Genomic DNA, 19,941 nt, shown 5'->3' with positions numbered 1-19,941 from the left:
ATGAGACGAGGTACTATTATTCCTATGTCATATCTGAAGCAGAAAGAGATTGAGTAACTTGCTCAAGAACACTCAGCTGGTAAGGAGCAATGCAGGAGCCTGAATCCAGCTCATGAGGACTTTTTCATGTACAGGATTACCCCTCTCACTGGAACACTATTTAAAAAGAAATGGTAGATGGTGTTCCAATTAGAAAAAATTTAGGAACAACCAATGCCATATTGAGATTGTATTATTTTTATAAAATTGGTGCCACTTGATACTTGTAATTAATTTTTCAAGCGTTAGGAGGAGAATGATAATGACATAGTGTTGTAAAGCTAAAAGTTTAACTACAAGTGAAACCTCCAAGTATTGAGAGACATAATTTTTATTTTTCAGATAAAACTCTTCAGTGCTTTGAAACAAACAGCTCTCAACCAAAGGAATCATTTGATACTGACATACACAAAGTAAACTTTAGGTTTTGTAAAGACAATGGTGAAAGAAAAGAAAAGAGCAGACAAAAAAGGGGATAAGTCTGCCCGCTCTTCTTCTGATTATCTAGAGTTTTCCAAACAAGATGGCAGCGCTGCTAGACAAGAAACGTCCCCCAGTGCTGTCCCACTGTTGGAAATGCAGCTCAATGAAGAGGGACCGAAAAAAGAGCCTGAACTTCAGCAGAATGAAGATGCCACTCAATATGAGGAGCCCATTCTGACCAAACTCATAGTTGAAAGGTGATTTTTTTAAGTTGAGGTCATAATAGTTTATAACATTGTGAAATTTCAGTTGTACGTTATTATTTGTCAGTCACCAAATAAATGTGCCCCTTCACCCTTTGTGCCCACCCCCCAAGTCTCTTCCCCCTGGTAACCACCAAACTGTTCTCTCTGTCCATATGTTAGTTTATCTTCCACATATGAGTGAAATGATATGGTGTTTGTCTTTCTCTGTCTGGCTTATTTCACTTAACATAATACCCTCCAGGTCCATCCATGTTGTTGCAAATGGGACAATTTTGTCTTCTTTTTATGGCTGAGTAGTATTCCATTGTATGTATATACCACATCTTCTTTATCCAATCATCAGTTGATGGGCATTTGGGTTGCTTCCACGTCTTGGATGTGGTGAATAATGCTGCAATGAACATAGGGGTGCATAAGTCTCTTTGAATTGTTGATTTCAAGTTCTTTGGATAAATATCCAGTAGTGGGATAGCTGGATCATGTGGTATTTCGATTTTTAATTTTTTGAGGAATCTCTGTACTATTTTCCATAGTGGCTGCACCAGTTTGCATTCCCACCAGCAGTGTATGAGGGTTCCCTTTTCTCCACAACCTCCCAACATTTGTTATTTTTTGTCTAGGTGATTATAGCCATTCTCACGGGTGTAAGGTGATATCTTAGTATAATTTTGATTTGCATTTCCCTGATGATTAGTGATGTTGAACTTTTCATGTACCTATTGGCCATCTGTATATCTTCTTTGGAAAAATTTCTGTTCATATCCTCTGCCCATTTTTTGATCGGGTTATTTGTTTTTTTGTTGTTCAGTTGTGTGAGTTCTTTATATATTATGGAGATTAACCCCTTGTTGGATATATTATTTGCAAATATTTTCTCCCAGCTGGTGGGTTGTCTTTTCGTTTTGATCCTGGTTTCCTTTGCCTTGCAGAAGCTCTTTAGTCTGATGAGGTCCCGCTTGTTTATTTTTTCTTTTGTTTCCCTTGTCCGAGTAGACATGGCATTCAAAAAGATCCCTCTAAGACCGATGTCAAAGAGTATACTGCCTATATTTTCTTCTAGGAGTTTTATAGTTTCAGGTCTTTGATCCATTTTGAAGTTAATTTTTGTGTATGGTGAAAGATAAGGGTCTCCTTTCATTCTTTTGCATGTGGCTGTCCAGTTTTCCCAGCACCATTTATTGAAGAGACTTTCTTTTTCCATTGTATGTTCTTAGCTCCTTTGTCGAAGATTAGCTGTCCGTAGACGTGTGGTTTTATTTCTGGGCTTTCAATTCTGTTCCACTGATCTGTGTGTCTGTTTTTGTACCAGTACCATGCTGTTTTAATTGCTATTGCTTTGTAGTACATTTTGAAGTCAGGGATTGTGATGCCTCCAGCTTTGTTCTTCTTTCTCAGGATTGCTTTAGCTATTCAGGGTCTTTTGTTGCCCCATATGAGTTTTAGGATTCACTGTCCTATTTCCATGAAGAATGTCGTTGAAATTCTCACTGGGATTGCATTGAATCTGTAGATTGCTTTAGGTAGTATGGAGATTTTAACTATATTTATTCTTCCAATCCACGTGCATGGGATATCTTTCCGTTTCTTTAAGTCATCTTCAACTTCTTTCAATAATGTTCCATAGTTTTCATTGCGTGGGTCTTTTGCCTCCTTGGCTGAATTTATTCCTGGATATTTTATTCTTTTGTTGCAATTGTGAATGGGTTTGTATCCTTGAGTTTTCTTTCTGTTAATTCGTTATTAAAGAAATGCAACTGATTTTTGTAAGTTGATTTTGTACCCTGCAACTTTGCTGTAGTTGTTGATTATTTCTAACAGTTTTTCGATAGGTTCTTTAGGGTTTTCTATATGTAAAATCATGTCGTCTGCAAACAGCGAGAGTTTCACTTCTTCATTGCCTATTTGGATTCCTTTTATTTCTTTTTCTTGCCTAATTGCTCTGGCCAAAACCTCCAGTACTGTGTTGAATAAGAGTCACGAGAATGGGCACCCTTGTCTTGTTCCTGTTCTCAGAGGCATGGCTTTCAGATTTTCCCCATTGAGTATGATGTTGGCTGAGGGTTTGTCATATATGGCCTTTATTACGATGAGGTACTTTCCTTCTATACCCATTTTGTTGAGAGTTTTTATTATAAATGGATCTTGGATCTTGTCAAATGCTTTCTCTGCATCTATTGAGATGCTTATGTGATTTTTATTCCTTATTTTGTTAATGTGGAGTATCACATTGATTGAGTTGCAGATATTGAACTGTCCCTGCATCCTTAGTATAAATCCCACTTGATCATGGTGTGTGATCTTTTTAATGTATTGCTGTATTCGATTTGCCAATATTTTGTTGTGGATTTTTGCATCAATATTCATCAGCGATATTGGCCTGTATTTTCCTTCTTTGTGTTGTCCTTGTCTGGTTTTGGTATCAGGGTGATGTTGGTCTCATAGAATGAGTTAGGAAGCGTTCCATATTCTTCAGTCTTTTGGAATAATTTGAGAAGGATAGGTATTAAATCTTCTTTGAATGTTTGGTAGAATTCCCCAGAGAAGCCATCTGGTCCTGGACTTTTATTTTTTGGGAGGTTTTTGATTCCTGTTTTAATCTCTTGTGATTGGTCTATTCAGATTCTCTGTTTCTTCTTGATTCAGTTTTGGGAGGTTGTATGAGTCTAAAACTTTATCCATTTCTTCTAGACTGTCCAATTTGTTGGCATATAGTTTTTCATAGTATTCTCTTACAATCCTTTGTATTTCTATGGTATCTGTTGTAATTTCTCCTCTTTCGTGTCTATTTGAGCCTTCTCTCTTTTTTTCTTAGTGAGTCTGGCTAAGGGTTTGTCAATTTTGTTTATCTTCTCAAAGAACCAGCTCTTTGTTTCATTGATCCCTTCTACTGTTTTTGTTTGTTTGTTTCAATTTTGTTTATTTCTGCTCTGATTTTTATTATTTCCCTTCCTTCTGCTGACTTTGGGCTTCATTTGTTCTTTTACTAATTCTGTTAGGTGTAGTTTAAGGTTTGATTATTTGAAATTTTTCTTATTTTTTGAGGTAGGCCTGTATTGCTATGAATTTCTCTCTTAGGACTGCTTTTGCTGCATCCCATATGAGTTGGTATGGTGCATTTTCATTTTCATTTGTCTCCAGATATTTTTTGATTTCTTGTTAATTTCTTCAATGATCCATTGGTTGTTCAGTAGCATGTTGTTTAATCTCCACATCTTTGTCACTTTCCCAGCTTTTTTCTTGTAGTTAATTTCTAGTTTCATAGCATTATGGTCAGAAAGGAGGCTTGATATTATTTCAATCTTCTTAAATTTATTGAGGCTTGCCTTGTTTCCCAACATGTGGCCTATCCTTGAGAATGTTCCACGTGCATTTGAGAAGAATGTGTATTTTGCTGTATTTGGATGGAGTGTTCTAAATATATCTATCAAGTCCATCTGGTCTAGTTTTTCCTTTAAATCCACTATTTCCTTGTTGACTTTCTGTTTGGATGATTTGTCCATTGATGTAAGTGGGGTGTTAAGGTTCAGTATTATTATTGTGTTGTTGTGGGGTTTTTTTTGTGAGGAAGATCAGCCCTGAGCTAACATCCATGCCAATCTTCCTCTTTTTGCTGAGAAAGACCCGCCCTGAGCTAACATCTATTGCCAATCCTCCTCTTTTTTTCCCTTTTTCTCCCCAAAACCCCAGTAGACAGTTGTATGTCATAGTTGCACATCCTTCTAGTTGCTGTATGTGGCATGCCGCCTTAGCGTGGCCATACAAGCGGTGTGTCGGTGTGCGCCCGGGATCCAAACCCAGGCCGCCAGTAGCGGAGCACGCGCACTTAACTGCTAAGCCACGGGGCCGGCCCCCGTGTTGTTGTTAATATCTCCTTTTACGTTTCTTTTTCTTTTTTTGTGTGTGAGGAAGATAAGCCCTGTGCTAACATCTGCCAATCCTCCTCTTTTTTTGCTGAGGAAGGCTGGCCCTGGGCTAACATCCTTGCCCATCTTCCTCCACTTTATATGGATGCCGCCACAACATGGCTTGCCAAATGGTGCGTCGGTGTGCGCCCGGGATCTGAACCGGCGAACCCCAGGCCGCCGCAGCAGAGTGTGCACACTTAACTGCTTGTGCCGCCAGGCCAGCCCCTCCTTTTAGGTTTCTTAATAGTTGCTTGATGTACTTTGGTGCTCTTGTGTTGGGTGCATAAGTGTTATGTCTTCTTGGTGGAGTGTCCCTTTTATCATTATATACTGCCCCTCTTTGTCTCTCATTTTTTTTTTTTTTTTTGTGAGGAACGTGGGCCCTGAGCTAACATCTGTTGCCAGTCTTCCTCTTTTTGTTTGAGGAAGATTGTCACTGAGCTGACATCTGTGCCAATCTTCCTCTATTTTGTATGTAGGATGCTGCCACAGCATGGCTTGGTGAGCAGTGTATAGGTCCGCACCAGGATCCAAACTTGCGAACCCCAGGCTGCCACAGCGCAGCATGCGAACTTAACCACTATGCCACCTGGCTGGCCCCTCTCATTGTTTTTTTTTTTTTTTATCTTGAAGTCTACTTTGTGTGATACAAGTATGGCAACACCTGGTTTGTTTTGTTTGTCATTAGCTTGGAGTATCATCTTCCATCCCTTCACTCTGAGCCTGTATTTGTCTTTAGAGCTGAGATGTGTTTCATGGAGGCAGCATATTGTTGGGTCTTGTTTTTTAATCCATCCCGCCACTCTGTCTTTTGATTGGAGAACTCAATCCATTTACATTTAGAGTGATATAGATATATGAGGGCTTAATACTGCCATTTTATTGCTTGTTTTCTGGTTCTTCTGCATTTCCTTGGTTTCTCGTCCCGTGTGTACTACCAGTTCAGTTTGGTAGTCCTCTATGATGGTTTTCCTAGTTTTCTCTTTATTTATTATTTGTGTCTCTGTTGTGATTATTAGTTTAGTGGTTACCATGAGGTTTGTATAAAAAATCTCATAAATGAGATAGTCCATTTTCTGATAGCCTCTTATTTCCTTAGACTAAGCCAATTCCATCCCTTTCTTCTTCCCCTTCTAAGTTACTATCATCACAACTTATTCCATCTTGTGTTGTGAGTTTGTGGTTGAAATGACAAGATTGTATTTATTTTTGGTGTTTTCCTTCCTTTTATCTTTAATGTTATAATTAAGTGTTTGCTAATCTGTTCTGATAGAGAGCTGCAATTTCCTGATTTTGTCTACCTATTTATCTCCTTCCTCAAGACTTTGTAACCTCTTTCTTTTTTTTTTTCAGGTATGAGAGCCTTCTTGAGCATTTCTTGTATGGGGGTCTTGTGGCGATGAACTCCCTTAGCTTTTGTTTATCTGGGAAAGTCTTTATTTCTCCATCATATCTGAAGGATATTAGAGTATTCTTAGCTCAAAGTTTTTGTCTTTCAGAATTTTGAATATATCATTCCACTCTCTCCTAGCCTGTAAGGTTTCAGCTGAGAGATCTGCTGAAAGCCTGATAGGGGTTCCTTTTTAAGTTGTTTTCTTCTGCCCAGTTGCCCTTAGTATTTTTTCTTTGAAAAGTCAATGACTTTTCAAAAGTCATTGACTTTTGCCAGCTTTACTACTATATGCCTTGGAGAAGATCTTTTCACATTGATATAGTTAGGAGTTCTGTTGGCTTCATGTTCTTGTAAGTCCAGTTCCTTCCCCAGGTTTGGGAGGTTCTCAGCTATTATTTCTTTGAACAAGCTTTCTCTTCCATTCTCCTTCTCTTCTCCCTCTGGAACCTATAATCCTTATGTTGCATTTCCTAATTGAGACGGATGTTTCTCACAGAATTTCTTCATTTCTTTTTAGTCTTAGTTCTCTCTCCTCCATCTGAAGCATTTCTATATTTCTATCCTCCAGACCACTGATTTTGTCCTCCATAATATCAGCTCTGTTATTCAGGGAGTCCAAATTTTTCTTTATCTCATCCATTGTGTTTTTCATCTCCAACATTTCTGATTGGTTTTTCTTTATAGTTTCAATCTCTTTTGTGAAGAAGTTCCTGATTTCATTGAACTGTCTATCTGTATTTTCTTGTAACTCATTGAGCTTTTTTATGATAGCTATTTTGAATTCTCTGTCATTTAGATTATAAATTTCTGTGCCTTCAGGATTGATTTCTGGATGCTTTCATTTTCCTTCTGATCTGGAGATTTAATATATTTTTTCATACTGTTTGACAGCACGGATTTGTGCCTCCACATGGTGATAGTATGTGGTCGCAGCTTCCATCTGCCGCCACTGGGTGGGGGTCAAGAGCAGTGTCTTCTGAGCCCACTGTGACCCCTGGCCTCTGTAACTGCTGCTCTTCTAAGGTATGCATGGGTGCTCTGGCCCACCGGCTGAGCTGAGCTTTTGTCTGTGTGATCCTGGCGTGTCCTTGCTCTGCCCTCAGTGTCTGCTCTCCTGGGGTGCTAGCTTGATGAAGACACCCCTGCAATAGTTTAGTCACCTCTATGTGGGGCTTTCCCATGGGCTGTGAGGGAACTTGGAGGGTGACGGTGTTCCCATGGAAGGTCGCCCCTCCCCTCTTCTCTCAGAGCCACGCATGGTCTGGAGCCCAGGGTCGCTGTCGCTGGGGAGAGAGAGAAGCTCTGCTTACCTCCTTCCACTTCCTCTGGGGGGTCCAGCATTTCCACCTTCAGATGTATGGCTGCGTGGGTCTCTCAGACATCTTTTGTGTTGGGTGAATGTCCTCTGTTGGTATATGAACGTCCTTTTCATTGTGTCTTAGTGGGGAGCGTCTAAGGGGAGAGCTCACTCCGCCATGATGCTGACATCACCCTCCTCCTGAAAGGTGATTTTAGTGGGCTGCATCTTCCGTGCTGCCTTTCCTACCATTTTTATGCTCTCTGTTCTCTTGGCAATCTCTTATTGTCACTTTACCTACTATCTCCCTAAATGACTGAAAATCTATGTCTTTAACACTGTTCTCTCTCCTAGAGTTTTAGGTTCAAATTTTTAACTCCCTACTGGACATCATCCACTGGACTTCAAACTCTCCATGTCCAAAAGCAGACACTGCAGGACTTGAAATAAGATCTGGATTTGTCTTAGCTCTGTGATATCAGCCTCATCACTGAACCTTTCTGAGCCTCAGGTTCTTAATTGGGGAAAATAAATGAGAATACACACTTTAGAAGGTTCCTCTGAATGTTGCTGTTTCTTTCCCAGCCATTGGCTTCTCCATTGGTCCCTATTTCTGTAGGGGCACCACCATTTTCCTACATCCGGGCTTGAAATTAGAGCACTATCCTCTGTGTTTCCTGCGTCTTCCGTATTTCCTTTCCCTCTAATCTTCTCTCATTAGTCCTTTTCTCTCTGCATAGACTCTTCCTTACCTCTTGACTGGGCTGTTGGACTCACATCCTAAAGATTTCCCTGCTTCTGGTCTGTCTCTCCAGGCCTCTTACATAGGTTTACCTCCTAATGCATGGCTCTGTTTACATCACCCCCGTATTAGTTATCTCTCTGTGTAACAAATCACACCAAAACATGACAATTAAATTAGTAAATATTATCTCACACAGTTTATGGGGGTCAGGAATCTGGGAGCAGCTTAGCTGGATGAGATTGGGTGAGGATCTCATGAGGTTCAGTCAATATGTCAACTGGGGCTGCTGTCATCTGAAGGCTTGACTGGGCTAGACAATTTCCTTTCAAAGTGGCTCACTGGCGTGGTTGTTGACAGGACGCCCTGCCTGTTTCCTCATCACAGGGACTCTCTCCACAGGGCTGCTTGAGTGTCCTCACAACATGGCAGCTGGCTTCCCCAGAGAGTGATCTGAGAGCAAGGGCAGAAGCCGCAGTGTCTTTTATGACCTAGTCTCAGATATCACCCTCTGTCATTTCTGCAACATCCTGGTGGTTATACAGACCAGCCGCATTCAGTGTGAGAGGGAACTTCACAGGGGTGTGAATACCCCGGGGTGAGAATCATTGGGAGCCATTTTGAGACTGGCTACCACATACCCCTTAAACGCTTAGTTTCTTTCCATTGTCCACAGAATAAAACACCTTTGCCTGATGCTCTGACCCCAGCCTGCCTCTCCCCTCCCAAACACAAGAGCCCAGTTATACTTCTTCCCACAATTCCATTTGTTTTTATCTTTGTTTCCAAGATTGCCCTTATTGGAATTTGTCCCTCATTTCTGAATGACCAAATTCCACTCTTCAAGGTCCAACCTTTTCCACTAATTCTTCCCAATAGGAAGTAACTTTCCTCAAAATTTCTTTTAACATACTTATTACTTTTTATAATGTACTACTATATACATTGTATATATTATTTTCTATTACATACATATATAATATGTATGAATTACTGTAATTTGTTTATCAGTCTCAACTTCTCTATCAGGCTGAAAATTCCTTCATAGCAGAGATTACCAACACCAGACCTTAGACCTAGCTGATGCTCAGTCAAGATTTCTAATTTGAATGGTGTCAACAGCCCTTTATTAATGAGCCACACTGTGCCAGCTCTGGATTGGGCACTATAGAAGGATATTAAAAAGTATGAAATATTGTCTGTATAGGCAGTGTGTAATTATGTTCTACCTTGTGCTGTTTTTATAGAAACTCAGAGCAGAGGGTCAGCAATATGTGCTGAGTTAGTTCGGGGAAAGTGGGGCCTCAGTTACCCTGACATGGGAACCAGGGGCATTGAATATCCTGACACAGAACGGGTTGGGATCCAGGCTGAGAGCACCTGGAAACTTGTAGGCATGTTTTGGGGGGGTGAGGGAAGGTGTCATTGATACGCCTGAATGGAGCTATTATGAACCCTTTTTAGAATCCTTTACATTTTCTTTATTCATTGTTTTTCATTAGTGAAGTACTATATACTCGTTGTGACACATGAAATAATGCAAAGATATCTTAAAGAAGAGTTAATCATCTCCCTCTACCATATTCCAGTTTCTCCCTCCTTGCCCCTTCCCATGAGTTACCACAATCTTTCATTAATTAGAAAAAAGTCTTTTGGGTTTTATAGGTAAATAATCACATAATCTTCAAATTAAGATAGTTTCCTAATTCTTCTTTTCAATATTTGTGCCAATTAGTTAAGTTTCTTGACTTTTTGCATTAACTAGAACCTCTAAAACAATGTTGAATAATTGCTGGTAAAAGCAGGCATCCCATTCATAATTTGTGATTTTAACAGAATTGATTTCAGTACTTCACGCTTAAAAATCGTATATGCTATTGATTTTTCCTAATAGTGTCTTATGTTTAAGTAGTTTCCTCATCTTATAACATTACTTAGAATTTTTAAAGAAACGATTGCTAAATTTTATCAAATACCTTTCTGGCATCTTGTCATAAACATATGGTTTTTCTTCGTTGATTTGCTGGTGTAATGAATTAACGTTTGCGGATATTCGAATGTTTAATCTTCCATGGAGTCTTGGAATAAGCCCAATTTGGTCATGGCAGTCACAGGTTCCTGTGTTTGTCACCTCTCTTCCCTCAGAGCCAAGAGAGGAGCCAGGTGACAGATCACACATGATCCACCCGGTGCTGAACTAAAAATCTGGGCACTGTTCCTGACACCTCCCTTCCCCAGAGCCAGCCCATCAGCACATATTCTGGCTATATGCCCACAATGTATCTTTTTTTTAAAAGAAATTACCCTAGTAAAATACATATAATATAAAATTTACAATTTTAACCATTTTAAGTGTACAATTCAGTGGCATTAAATACACTCATCATGTTGTGCAACCATCACCATTGTCCACTTCCAGAACTTTTTCATCATCCCGGACAGAAACTGTCCAGAATATACCATAACCTCCCATCTCTCTCCCCTTCCCCTGCTCCCTCCTGGCAGTTAGCTCTCTCCAGCAATCCGTTCTCCACACAGCAGCCAGCTGACGTGATCTTTTAAAGACGTAAATCTGATCTTGTCCAACTCGCCTCTTAACACCCTCTCCTGATTACTCCTGAAGCTTTGGATTTTGTTGCAAGGCTTCATCACTGCCCACCACGCCCAGTCCCCCTGGCCCCTGACTCCTTTCATCTTCCTGCCGACCCCTCTCTTTCTCTCTCTCTCTCTCTCTCTCTCTCTCTCTCTCTCTGTCTGTGTGCTCCAGCTGTGCTCCTCTCCTTTCTGTTTGCAGAATTTGTCAGGCTCTTTCCTGCCTTGGGGCCTTTGCACTTGCTGTGCCCTCTTCCTAGAATCCTCTTCCCAGGGTTCTTCTCATGGCTGTTTGTTTCATGTCCTTCAGGTCTTGGTACAACTCTTGTGTCCTCAGAGGGCCTCCCCCCTGACTGTCTGTGTGCAACAGCCTCTTCCTACTCACTCTCAGTCACATTCCGCATCATTTCTTTCACAAAAATTGAACACAATCTGGAAGTATTTTCTTCATTTGTTTCCTGTTTATCATCTGTCTCTCCTCAGTGAACTATAATCTACCCATGGCAGGAACTTTCCAGTCTTGTAAGGGGCAGGCACATAGTGGCCCTCAGGGCATGTTTATTGAGTGAATGAATGTGAAATGTTACTTGTACTTCTTTGTTGATGTTAGTTATGTATTTTAACCCACTGTCACTTAGGGTTACTTACATCCTTCATTACCTTGAGCTTTATTTCTCTGTAGCTATGAAGGGGAAAAAGTCCGTGGACTCTATGAGGGAGAAGGCTTTGCCGTCTTTCAAGGAGGCTGTACCTACCAGGTGAGTTACACACTTTGGGCATGGGTAGGGGGGAGGGTGTGGGGTGATAGTTTTAGATTTGCATCTTCAAAAATGTCCATGGGTTCTTCAAAAGAAATTGGAAGCACTTAATGCTGATTTTATTTTGAACCCTATTTACGTATTTTAAGGCAAAAACATGGCTCAGTACAATTGAAGAAGTCATTTTAGATGTTTTTCTTTTCCTGAGTTTGTTTATTGTACAAACAGCATTAAGGTTGCTGAAGTAAATAATAAAGAGTAAAATCCAAGTATCATCATCCTTTTGCCATAAATGTTTTCAATTTTCTATATTTCTTTTATTCCTTGAATGGATGTATCAGTATTTTTACATGGGTACATTAATTTTGTAGATAACATCTTGAATCTTTTTTCACTTATGAATAATTTTCTGTATTGCTATGTGGTTTCATAACTTAAAAATTTTTTTATTGTGGTAAAAGATACATAACATAAAATATACCATTTTGACCATTTGTGTACAGTTCAGTGGCACTAAGTATGCTTACCATGTTGTGCAACCGCATGGTATCCACTATCCATTTCCAGAACTTTTTCATCATCCCAGAGTCCGTACCCATTAAACTATAACTCCCCATTCCCTCCTCCATAATTATTATCTTAAATATTGCATAGTGTTCTAATTTACTATTCATAACTATGCCATGGTTGCTGTATACTTTTGGGGTGTTTTAATTTTTTGCCTTTATTAATAATGCCATAATGAAGGTATTTACTCATTCATTCATTCAGATTATCAAAGAAATATGTTGTTATTATAGGAGAATGGATTTTTGTTATAAGGCATGAATTTTAGTACCCTGACATTTTTCCCCTTGACGTACAACATATTCATTTTCCTGTGTCATAAAAACTCTTCAAAAATGCTCTTTATTATGACTGAATGAAATTCATTAAAATGACTGTCCCATCTGGCTTTTGCTCTAAGTTCTGGCATTTAAGGTGTTTTGTTACCCTGATCAGCGTCTTCTTTCCACTGTGGCGCCTTGCCCAGCACTGGTTGTGTTTAGTTCAAAACAACACCCAGTGCTTGGTTGCACAGAGTAAACCTCTCCCAGCAGCTGAGGATGCGGTGAGACAGGGTGCTGGTCTTCCTGCCCTCAGGTACGCGCTTACCTGGAAGCTCAAGCCTGGCCAGGCGGCCTTGCCCCTCTCACTGATGTGGGGCGCACACCCCTCCGTTTCTAGAGGATCTCCTCTCTACCCACTGCCAGCTACCTGCTTTGTAAGCTTTCCATATTTTCCTTAGACTCAAATTATTTTGATTAAAACTAATTACCAATTGGATCTCATTTAAATCGTGAGGGAGGCCAACCCAGCAGAATGACTCGGTGGCCCCAAGCCCCATGTCAGCCAGACTGGGGTTTGTCATGTGTTTAGATCCCATCCTCTAAAGATAGACAATAAAAACAAAGGGTTCATGAGTACACTTCCCCTCACTGTAGATGCGGTGTGATCTTTCTATTCTAGTTTGTGAAAATAAAAATGCTTTTATTGCCCACAGTTTTCCTGAGTGCCAGCCATGTCTCATGTGAGCCCGTGTTAACTTGGAATGATAATATCCCTTCTTGCCAGTGAAGTTAGGACAATGGTTCTCACAGTGGAACCGGCAGCATGAGTATCACCTGGGAATTTTTTTGAAATGCAAATACTTGGGCCCCAGCCCAGACCTGCTGATGACTCGGAATCCCAGGTGGGCCCAGCAATCTGTGTTTCACGCACCTCCCCCCCACCCACGTGATTCTTATACATAGCAGAGTTTGAGAATCACTAAGTTAGGGCACTGTTTACACAGACACTTGGTTCTCTTCTCCAGTGGGGTGTCGTTTTATCCTTGTTTCCTCTGATTGCATTTAGACATTCAGGAGTGTTAAGTTTTCAGTGACTAGTTCTTATATGTTAACAATAGACACTCTAAATGTAAATGAACTATACTGACACCTGTCTATTGTATACATTTATGTCCATGTCAGTATACACACACAGATACACACTGATAATTCCCAGGAAGGGAAAAGAGATAAAGTGTGAAATGCAGTATTGTGAAATGTAATAATTTCTGATACCCAGATAATAGTTTTAATCAGGTCTATCTAGTTTAAATAATTTTTAAAAATCCTTAAACTTTGAAATGCAAAACCAAAAGTATATGAATTCTTTTGAATTATAGAATTTTCCAATAGCTTAATTAGAAGAGGAAGACAGATTGAATTTACAGCTCATGTTTAACAACTGCACAGACTGCCTGGTATAAGTTTAACGGAACTGGATATTTTGGGGGCTCCTCCTCAGATCCTTTTTAGAACGAGATGGACACCAGTGTGGTGCCAGCTCAAAGGAGGGCTGTGCTGCCATTGCCGTGTAGATAACCAGATTCATGCGGCTAACAGGGGGCATGAGGCTCCATCCTGAGTACTGAAACCAGGGGCTGCAGTTGTCGTGTGAAATCAACAGCTGGTCCTCAGGGTTGTTGTTCTGTTTTGAAGGGAATGTTCTCAGAAGGATTCATGCATGGACAAGGGACTTACGTTTGGGCCGATGGAGTGAAATATGAGGTAAAGCATATAATATGCTATAGTTCTAAACTGTAACTATGGGATTTAATGGTCAGGTTCCCACAAATAAACATGCTACTTTCATAAAAGTAATTTAGCATATGGGTTAAAAACATCCACAGAACCAAAGAGTATAGGTGAAAAGTAACTTGTTACTGCATGGAACACTCTGGTAATTGTTGTTACCAGTTTCGTTTGTACATTCTAGAATATTCTATGTGTTCTGTGCGTGTACTGCACACATACCTGTACTTAGCTTCTCCTACTTTTTACAAACACAAATAGTTTGTTATATAGTCTCTTTTGTATCTTTATGTTTTAGAGATCAGACCATGTCCATTCATCCATCCAGATCTACCTATTTTCACTGGCCGCTGGTATTCCATTATGTGGGTTTCACTTGACCCATCTTGCTGGCTCGAGGGGAGTATGTGTTTTTAAATTGATTGCTAAAACGGAACTTCCCTCCAAGAAAGGGCACCAGTTTCAACTCCCACCCACAAAGTGTGCGAGTGCCTGAAGTGTTCTTCTAAAAATCACAATTGCAAAGCTGCTAATGTGATGTTGTTTATAAGTGGTAATGAAGATATTTAAAACAAATGCACATATTCAAATAGCAGCCAGGTGAGGGGAATAGAGGCAGGTTTGGGTCAGGTGGGCAGCTAATTGGAGCTGGACAGTGAGAGACAGAGGTTCAGGGAGCATAAGGGAAGGGTCACCTTCACTGTTAGGGCAGGGAGAGAACCTCTGAGGCCCGGGGGAGCCTGAGGATTGGGTCCCAACAGCGGTTTCGGGCCAACCTGAAACCGAAAAGGCAAAACTCCCTTTTCCCAAGCCACCCTGCCTTCTAGCCTGAGGTCTCCAGTTCCTCGTCTGTGGAAGCTCTCAGGTAGGGCTCATTCCTGCAGGCACAGGCTGCCCCCCGCCTCCCAGCCCAGTCAGGAGGGTGTCTGGGCAGGATTCAGGCTCTCACAGAAGCATCTTCAGGGAGGTCAGCTGGCTTCGGGGGATCTGGCCAGTGGTCAGGCCAGGCCGCACTGTCGTCTTTTCTCTGCTGACTGGCTGCCTCCAGTGACTTCACATTCCTGGAGGAGAACCCCATGGCTCTGGGCTGAGGTGTGTGGAACTGCGTGCTGCCCACTCATCCTGGTCCTGAGCAGAGCAGATTCTTTGGAAGGTGCCCACGGGGCAGGTGGTTGACTGACATGTCTGCAGAATATTTTGATGAATCACAGGCAGATAAAAGGATTTCCACCAGAATCCCCTGGAGTGAACACTGGAACCCAGTGAATTAGCCTTCTTCAAGGTGGGTTCCAAGAATCTAAAGTTCCCAAGGCCAAGATTGGAAGCCACCACTTTGCCATGTCACCTACTTCCTTCTTGGAGCTTAGACTACACACAGCCTTCCAGATATTTATTCTTTCTGAGCTTCTACCCAGTGGAGAGATCAGGTGAGAGGATGGGACGTGTAGAGAAGGAAGAGGGAAGGTGGGAGCTGGGGGCATATTCAGTTGTTTCAGTGGGAGAAGAGATTGGAATAGTATCTGTGGTCAAGGACACGTCTTAGCCCACAGGGTTAGGACCTCTCCGCTGCCTTCTATCTGTTACTCTTATGGTCATTTTGCCCTAGGGGGACTTTGTGAAGAACATCCCCATGAACCATGGCATGTACACGTGGCCGGATGGCAGCACCTATGAAGGGGAAGTGATAAACGGTGTGAGGAATGGATTTGGTATGTTCAAGTGCAGCACGCAGCCCCTGTCCTACATCGGCCACTGGTGCCACAGCAAGAGACACGGGAAGGTGGGTGAGGCAACCATGTGACTCCCTTCTGTGACTAGAATGTACAAACATGGAGGGTGGGAAATGGGGGGGCTGTTAAGGGTATATTCATCTTTTGTTTATTGAGGTGAAATTCACATCACATGGAATTAACCACTTCAGAGTAAACAATTTAGTGGCATTTTGTACATTCACAATATTGTGCAACCACCACCTCTATCCAGTCCTAAAACATTTTTATCACTCCAAAGTAAACCCCATACCCATTAGGTAATTAATTCCCATCCCCGCCCCACATCCCCACCAGTCTGCTCTCTGTCCCTATGGGTTGACCTATTCTGGACACTTCATATGAATAGACTCATACAATATGTGACCTTTTGTCTCTGACTTCTTTCACTCAGCATAATACTTCGAAGGTTGATTCATGTTGTAGGTACTTCATTACTTTTTATGGCTGAATAATATTCCATGGTGTGGCTATACCACATTTTGTTTATCCATTTATCAGTCAGTGGACATTTGGGCTGTTGCCATCTTTTGTCTCTCATGAATAGTGCTGCTATAAATACATGTGCACAGATTTATTTAAGTACTTGTTTTTAGTTCTTTTGGGTATATACCTAGGAATGGAATTGCTGGGTTCTATGGTAACTCAGTATTTAACATTTCAAAGAACCATCAAATTGTTTTTCACACAAGCTGTACCATTTTATATTTGCACCAGCAGCATAGGTTATATTCACTTTTAATTAAGATTGCTATTTTTGTAATTATTGTTTTGCATTTTATGGGATGATAAAATTCCCCAGCAATGTTTTTAGAAAATGTCAGGAGAGAAGAAAAAGTATAACATTATAATCATCACTGATTGAGCATTAACAGTGCCCTGTTAATGAAAGTGTCACTTGGGAGGGTGTTGTCACCAAGTCTGTAACCTTCCTGAAACCCATGACTGTGCAATATTCACATATGGTTTCTTAAATAACTGGGGATTCCTTTTATCTCTTAAAAATAATTTATAACTGCTTACTAGGATAAGATAAATGCCTTGGTTTGTTTTCAAACCCACAAGTAAATGGGTAGAGTCTGGTGCATGGTTTAGAGGCTCACAGAAATCAATGCCTCTGACTCAAACAGTGCTCTATGAAAAGGTGAGGTAGAGGAGAGAAGCAGATCTGTGACCAGCCCTAAGTAATCTTTGAGAATTCTGGCTATAGAAGGCTTTTTATCTGAACAGCACAGATATCCAGGCTCTTTGCACCATGCGATATACTCTCTTTTTCTGCAAGGGGAAGGCTCCTCAGGCCCTCGCTAAGATCTCCTTAGCCCTCTTACTTTACTCAGATGTAGACTGTTCTGTTGTGTCCTGGTTTTTCTTTCTTTTTTTTAAAGCACATAGCAGGTCAGTTCAGACATACCAGAGGGGTTGGGAATGGTGATTTCCAACAGAGGCACCTGTTTGGCTGCAAGAAGGAACAAGTTAGCTTGATAAAAAGGAAGAAGATAGAAAAACACACACACACACACACAAAGAGATAAGCCAGTGGATAAGCAAGCGATTTGAGGCCACTCAGCATAAATCCAAATACCTTGCAGGATGGCTAGTCCCTTAGAGGAGTTGTCAAAGGAAGGCTATGCTGTGTTCACTTATACTGGAGGCAGTAAGGTAAGTAAGATGATAAGTAAATGGATAAAACAAAAATGGTTTTGATACACAGAAGAGAGTGACCTCCAGTTATATGGAAGGTGTTACTCTTCACTTTAGGTGACAACAAAACAGAATTTCTTCAGGTATGTATATGACTAATGGTTACCAAATATACTGAATGTAATGAATGTAGTCAATCCCTGCCTCAACGTGGCACTCTGTATTAAGGAGTAATTGATTTGCAACACGATCTCCTTCTCACTTGGTGGATATTTTACCATTTTCTTGTTTGCAAAACAGAAACATAACACAGATTATATGCCTTGCCTAAGTGTGACATTGACTTCTGCATAGACTAAATTCTTTAAATGCATCTATATCTATCTTTACCTTTGAGAAGCATTTGTTTTATGAGGCTTGATTTTTAAAAATGATATTATTTGTTTTAGGGCTCCATTTATTACAATCAAGAGGGCACCTCTTGGTACGAGGGAGACTGGGTACACAGCATCAAAAAGGGCTGGGGCATAAGATGGTAGGTACCACTGCTGCCGTGTTTGGGGTGTGGGAGAAAGTGCTGGTGGGGCCAGATAATTCTCACTTAAGCTATTTAAAGGTAAGGTGCAGAAATTACAGAGAACACGTTTTCTATATAAGCAGGGTAGAATATTTAAATTAATCCTAATATTACCTCCATAGTGATGAAAATATTCTATGGAAAATTTAGAAAAGCCATATTAAATGATGTCTAATCATACTGTTTCACTTTATTATATGTAGAAACTGCCTTTCTTTGTTCTCTGTGTTAATCATGGATCTCTATTATTAGTTGTATGTTTTCTGAAGAATGTTGACACATTTGCTTGATTTTAGATTGAGCTGACAGCATCAAATATTTTAAGGATTAAAATATTTGGGGGCAAAATATTACTAATTATAGTACTATAGGGAATGATTTTTAAAAGATTTAAAAAATCCCTGCTCTTATCCACTTTGTCACCTTATTAAATGATCAGAAGTTTTAATAAAATGATTTATTCTACCCACTAAGGTGGTTGTTTTAAAGAGCTGGGTCTTTGAGAAGATAAACAAAATTGACAAACCCTTAGCCAGACTCACCAAGAAAAAAAGAGAGAAGGCTCAAATAAATAAAATTAGAAATGAAAAAGGAGAAATTACAACAGATACCACAGAAATACAAAAGATTATAAGAGAATACTATGAAAAACTATATGCCAACAAATTGGGCAATCTAGAAGAAATGGATAAATTCTTAGACTCATACAACCTCCCAAAAACTGAATCAAGAAGAAATAGAGAACCTGAATAGACCAATCACAAGTAAAGAGATTAAAACAGTAATCAAAAACCTCCCAAAAAATAAAAGCCCAGGACCAGATGGCTTCTCTGGAGAATTTTACCAAACATTCAAAGAAGACTTAATACCTATCCTTCTCAAACTATTCTAAAAAATAGAGGAAGATGGAACACTTCGCAACACATTCTATGAGGCCAACATCAATCACCCTGATACCAAAGCCAGGCAAAGGCAATACTAAGAAGGAAAACTACAGACCAATATCCCTGATGAACATAGATGCAAAAATCCTCAACAAAATATTGGCGAACTGAATACAGCAATACATTAAAAAGATCATACACCATGATCAAGTGGGATTTATACTAGGGACACAGGGATGGTTCAACTTCTGCAAATCAATCAATGTGATACACCACATTAACAAAACGAGGAATAAAAACCATATGATCATCTCAATAGATGCAGAGAAGGCTTTTGACAAGATCCAACATCCATTTATGGTAAATACTCTCAACAAAATGGGTATAGAAGGAAAGTACCTTAACATAATAAAGGCCATTTATGACAAACCGACAGCCAACATCATACTCAATGGGGAAAAACTGAAAGCATCCCTCTGAAAACGGACAAGACAAGGGTGCCCACTCTCGCCACTCTTATTCAACACAGTACTGGAGGCTCTGGCCAGAGCAATTAGGCAAGAAAAAGGAATAAAAGGAATCCAAATAGGCAATGAAGAAGTGAAACTCTCACTGTTTGCAGATGACATGATCTTACATATATAGAAAACCCTAAAGAATCCACTGGAAAACTATTAGAAGTAATTAACTACAGCCAAGTGGCAGGGTACAAAATCAACTTAGAGGAATCAGTTGCATTTCTATATACCAACAACGAACTAACAGAAAGAGAACTCAGGAAGACAATCCCATTTATAATTGCAACAAAAAGAATAAAATATCTAGGGGGCCGGCCCAGTGGCGCAAGTGGTTAAGTGCGTGCACTCTGCTGTGGCGGCCTGGGGTTTGTCGGTTCGGATCCCAGGCGTGCACCGACGCACTGCTTGGCAAGCCATGCTGTGGCAGTGTCCCATATAAAGCGGAGGAAGATGGGCATGGATGTTAGCCCAGGGCCAGTCTTCCTCAGCCCAGGGCCAGTCTTCCTCAGCAAAAAAAAG

At 40.5% G+C, this 19,941-nt stretch overlaps 1 protein-coding gene across 1 annotated transcript in view; it reads left to right on the top strand.

Annotated features, from left to right (window-relative positions):
- The first annotated feature begins 387 nt into the window (after positions 1 to 387).
- The window catches only part of LOC131422239 (radial spoke head 10 homolog B-like), a 76,705-nt gene continuing 57,151 nt past the window's right edge, over positions 388 to 19,941 (top strand). Inside the window, exons 1-5 of the mRNA XM_058569295.1 lie at positions 388 to 719; positions 11,340 to 11,415; positions 13,941 to 14,009; positions 15,640 to 15,813; positions 17,893 to 17,978. Coding sequence (XP_058425278.1) covers positions 478 to 719; positions 11,340 to 11,415; positions 13,941 to 14,009; positions 15,640 to 15,813; positions 17,893 to 17,978 — 647 coding nt within the window. The 5' untranslated portion in view covers positions 388 to 477. The remainder of the gene's footprint in view (positions 720 to 11,339; positions 11,416 to 13,940; positions 14,010 to 15,639; positions 15,814 to 17,892; positions 17,979 to 19,941) is intronic.

Source organism: Diceros bicornis, chromosome 26 (genome assembly GCF_020826845.1).
Source record: "Diceros bicornis minor isolate mBicDic1 chromosome 26, mDicBic1.mat.cur, whole genome shotgun sequence".
Classification (NCBI taxonomy): domain Eukaryota; kingdom Metazoa; phylum Chordata; class Mammalia; order Perissodactyla; family Rhinocerotidae; genus Diceros; species Diceros bicornis.
This window is presented reverse-complemented; position numbering and strand designations above follow the sequence as displayed.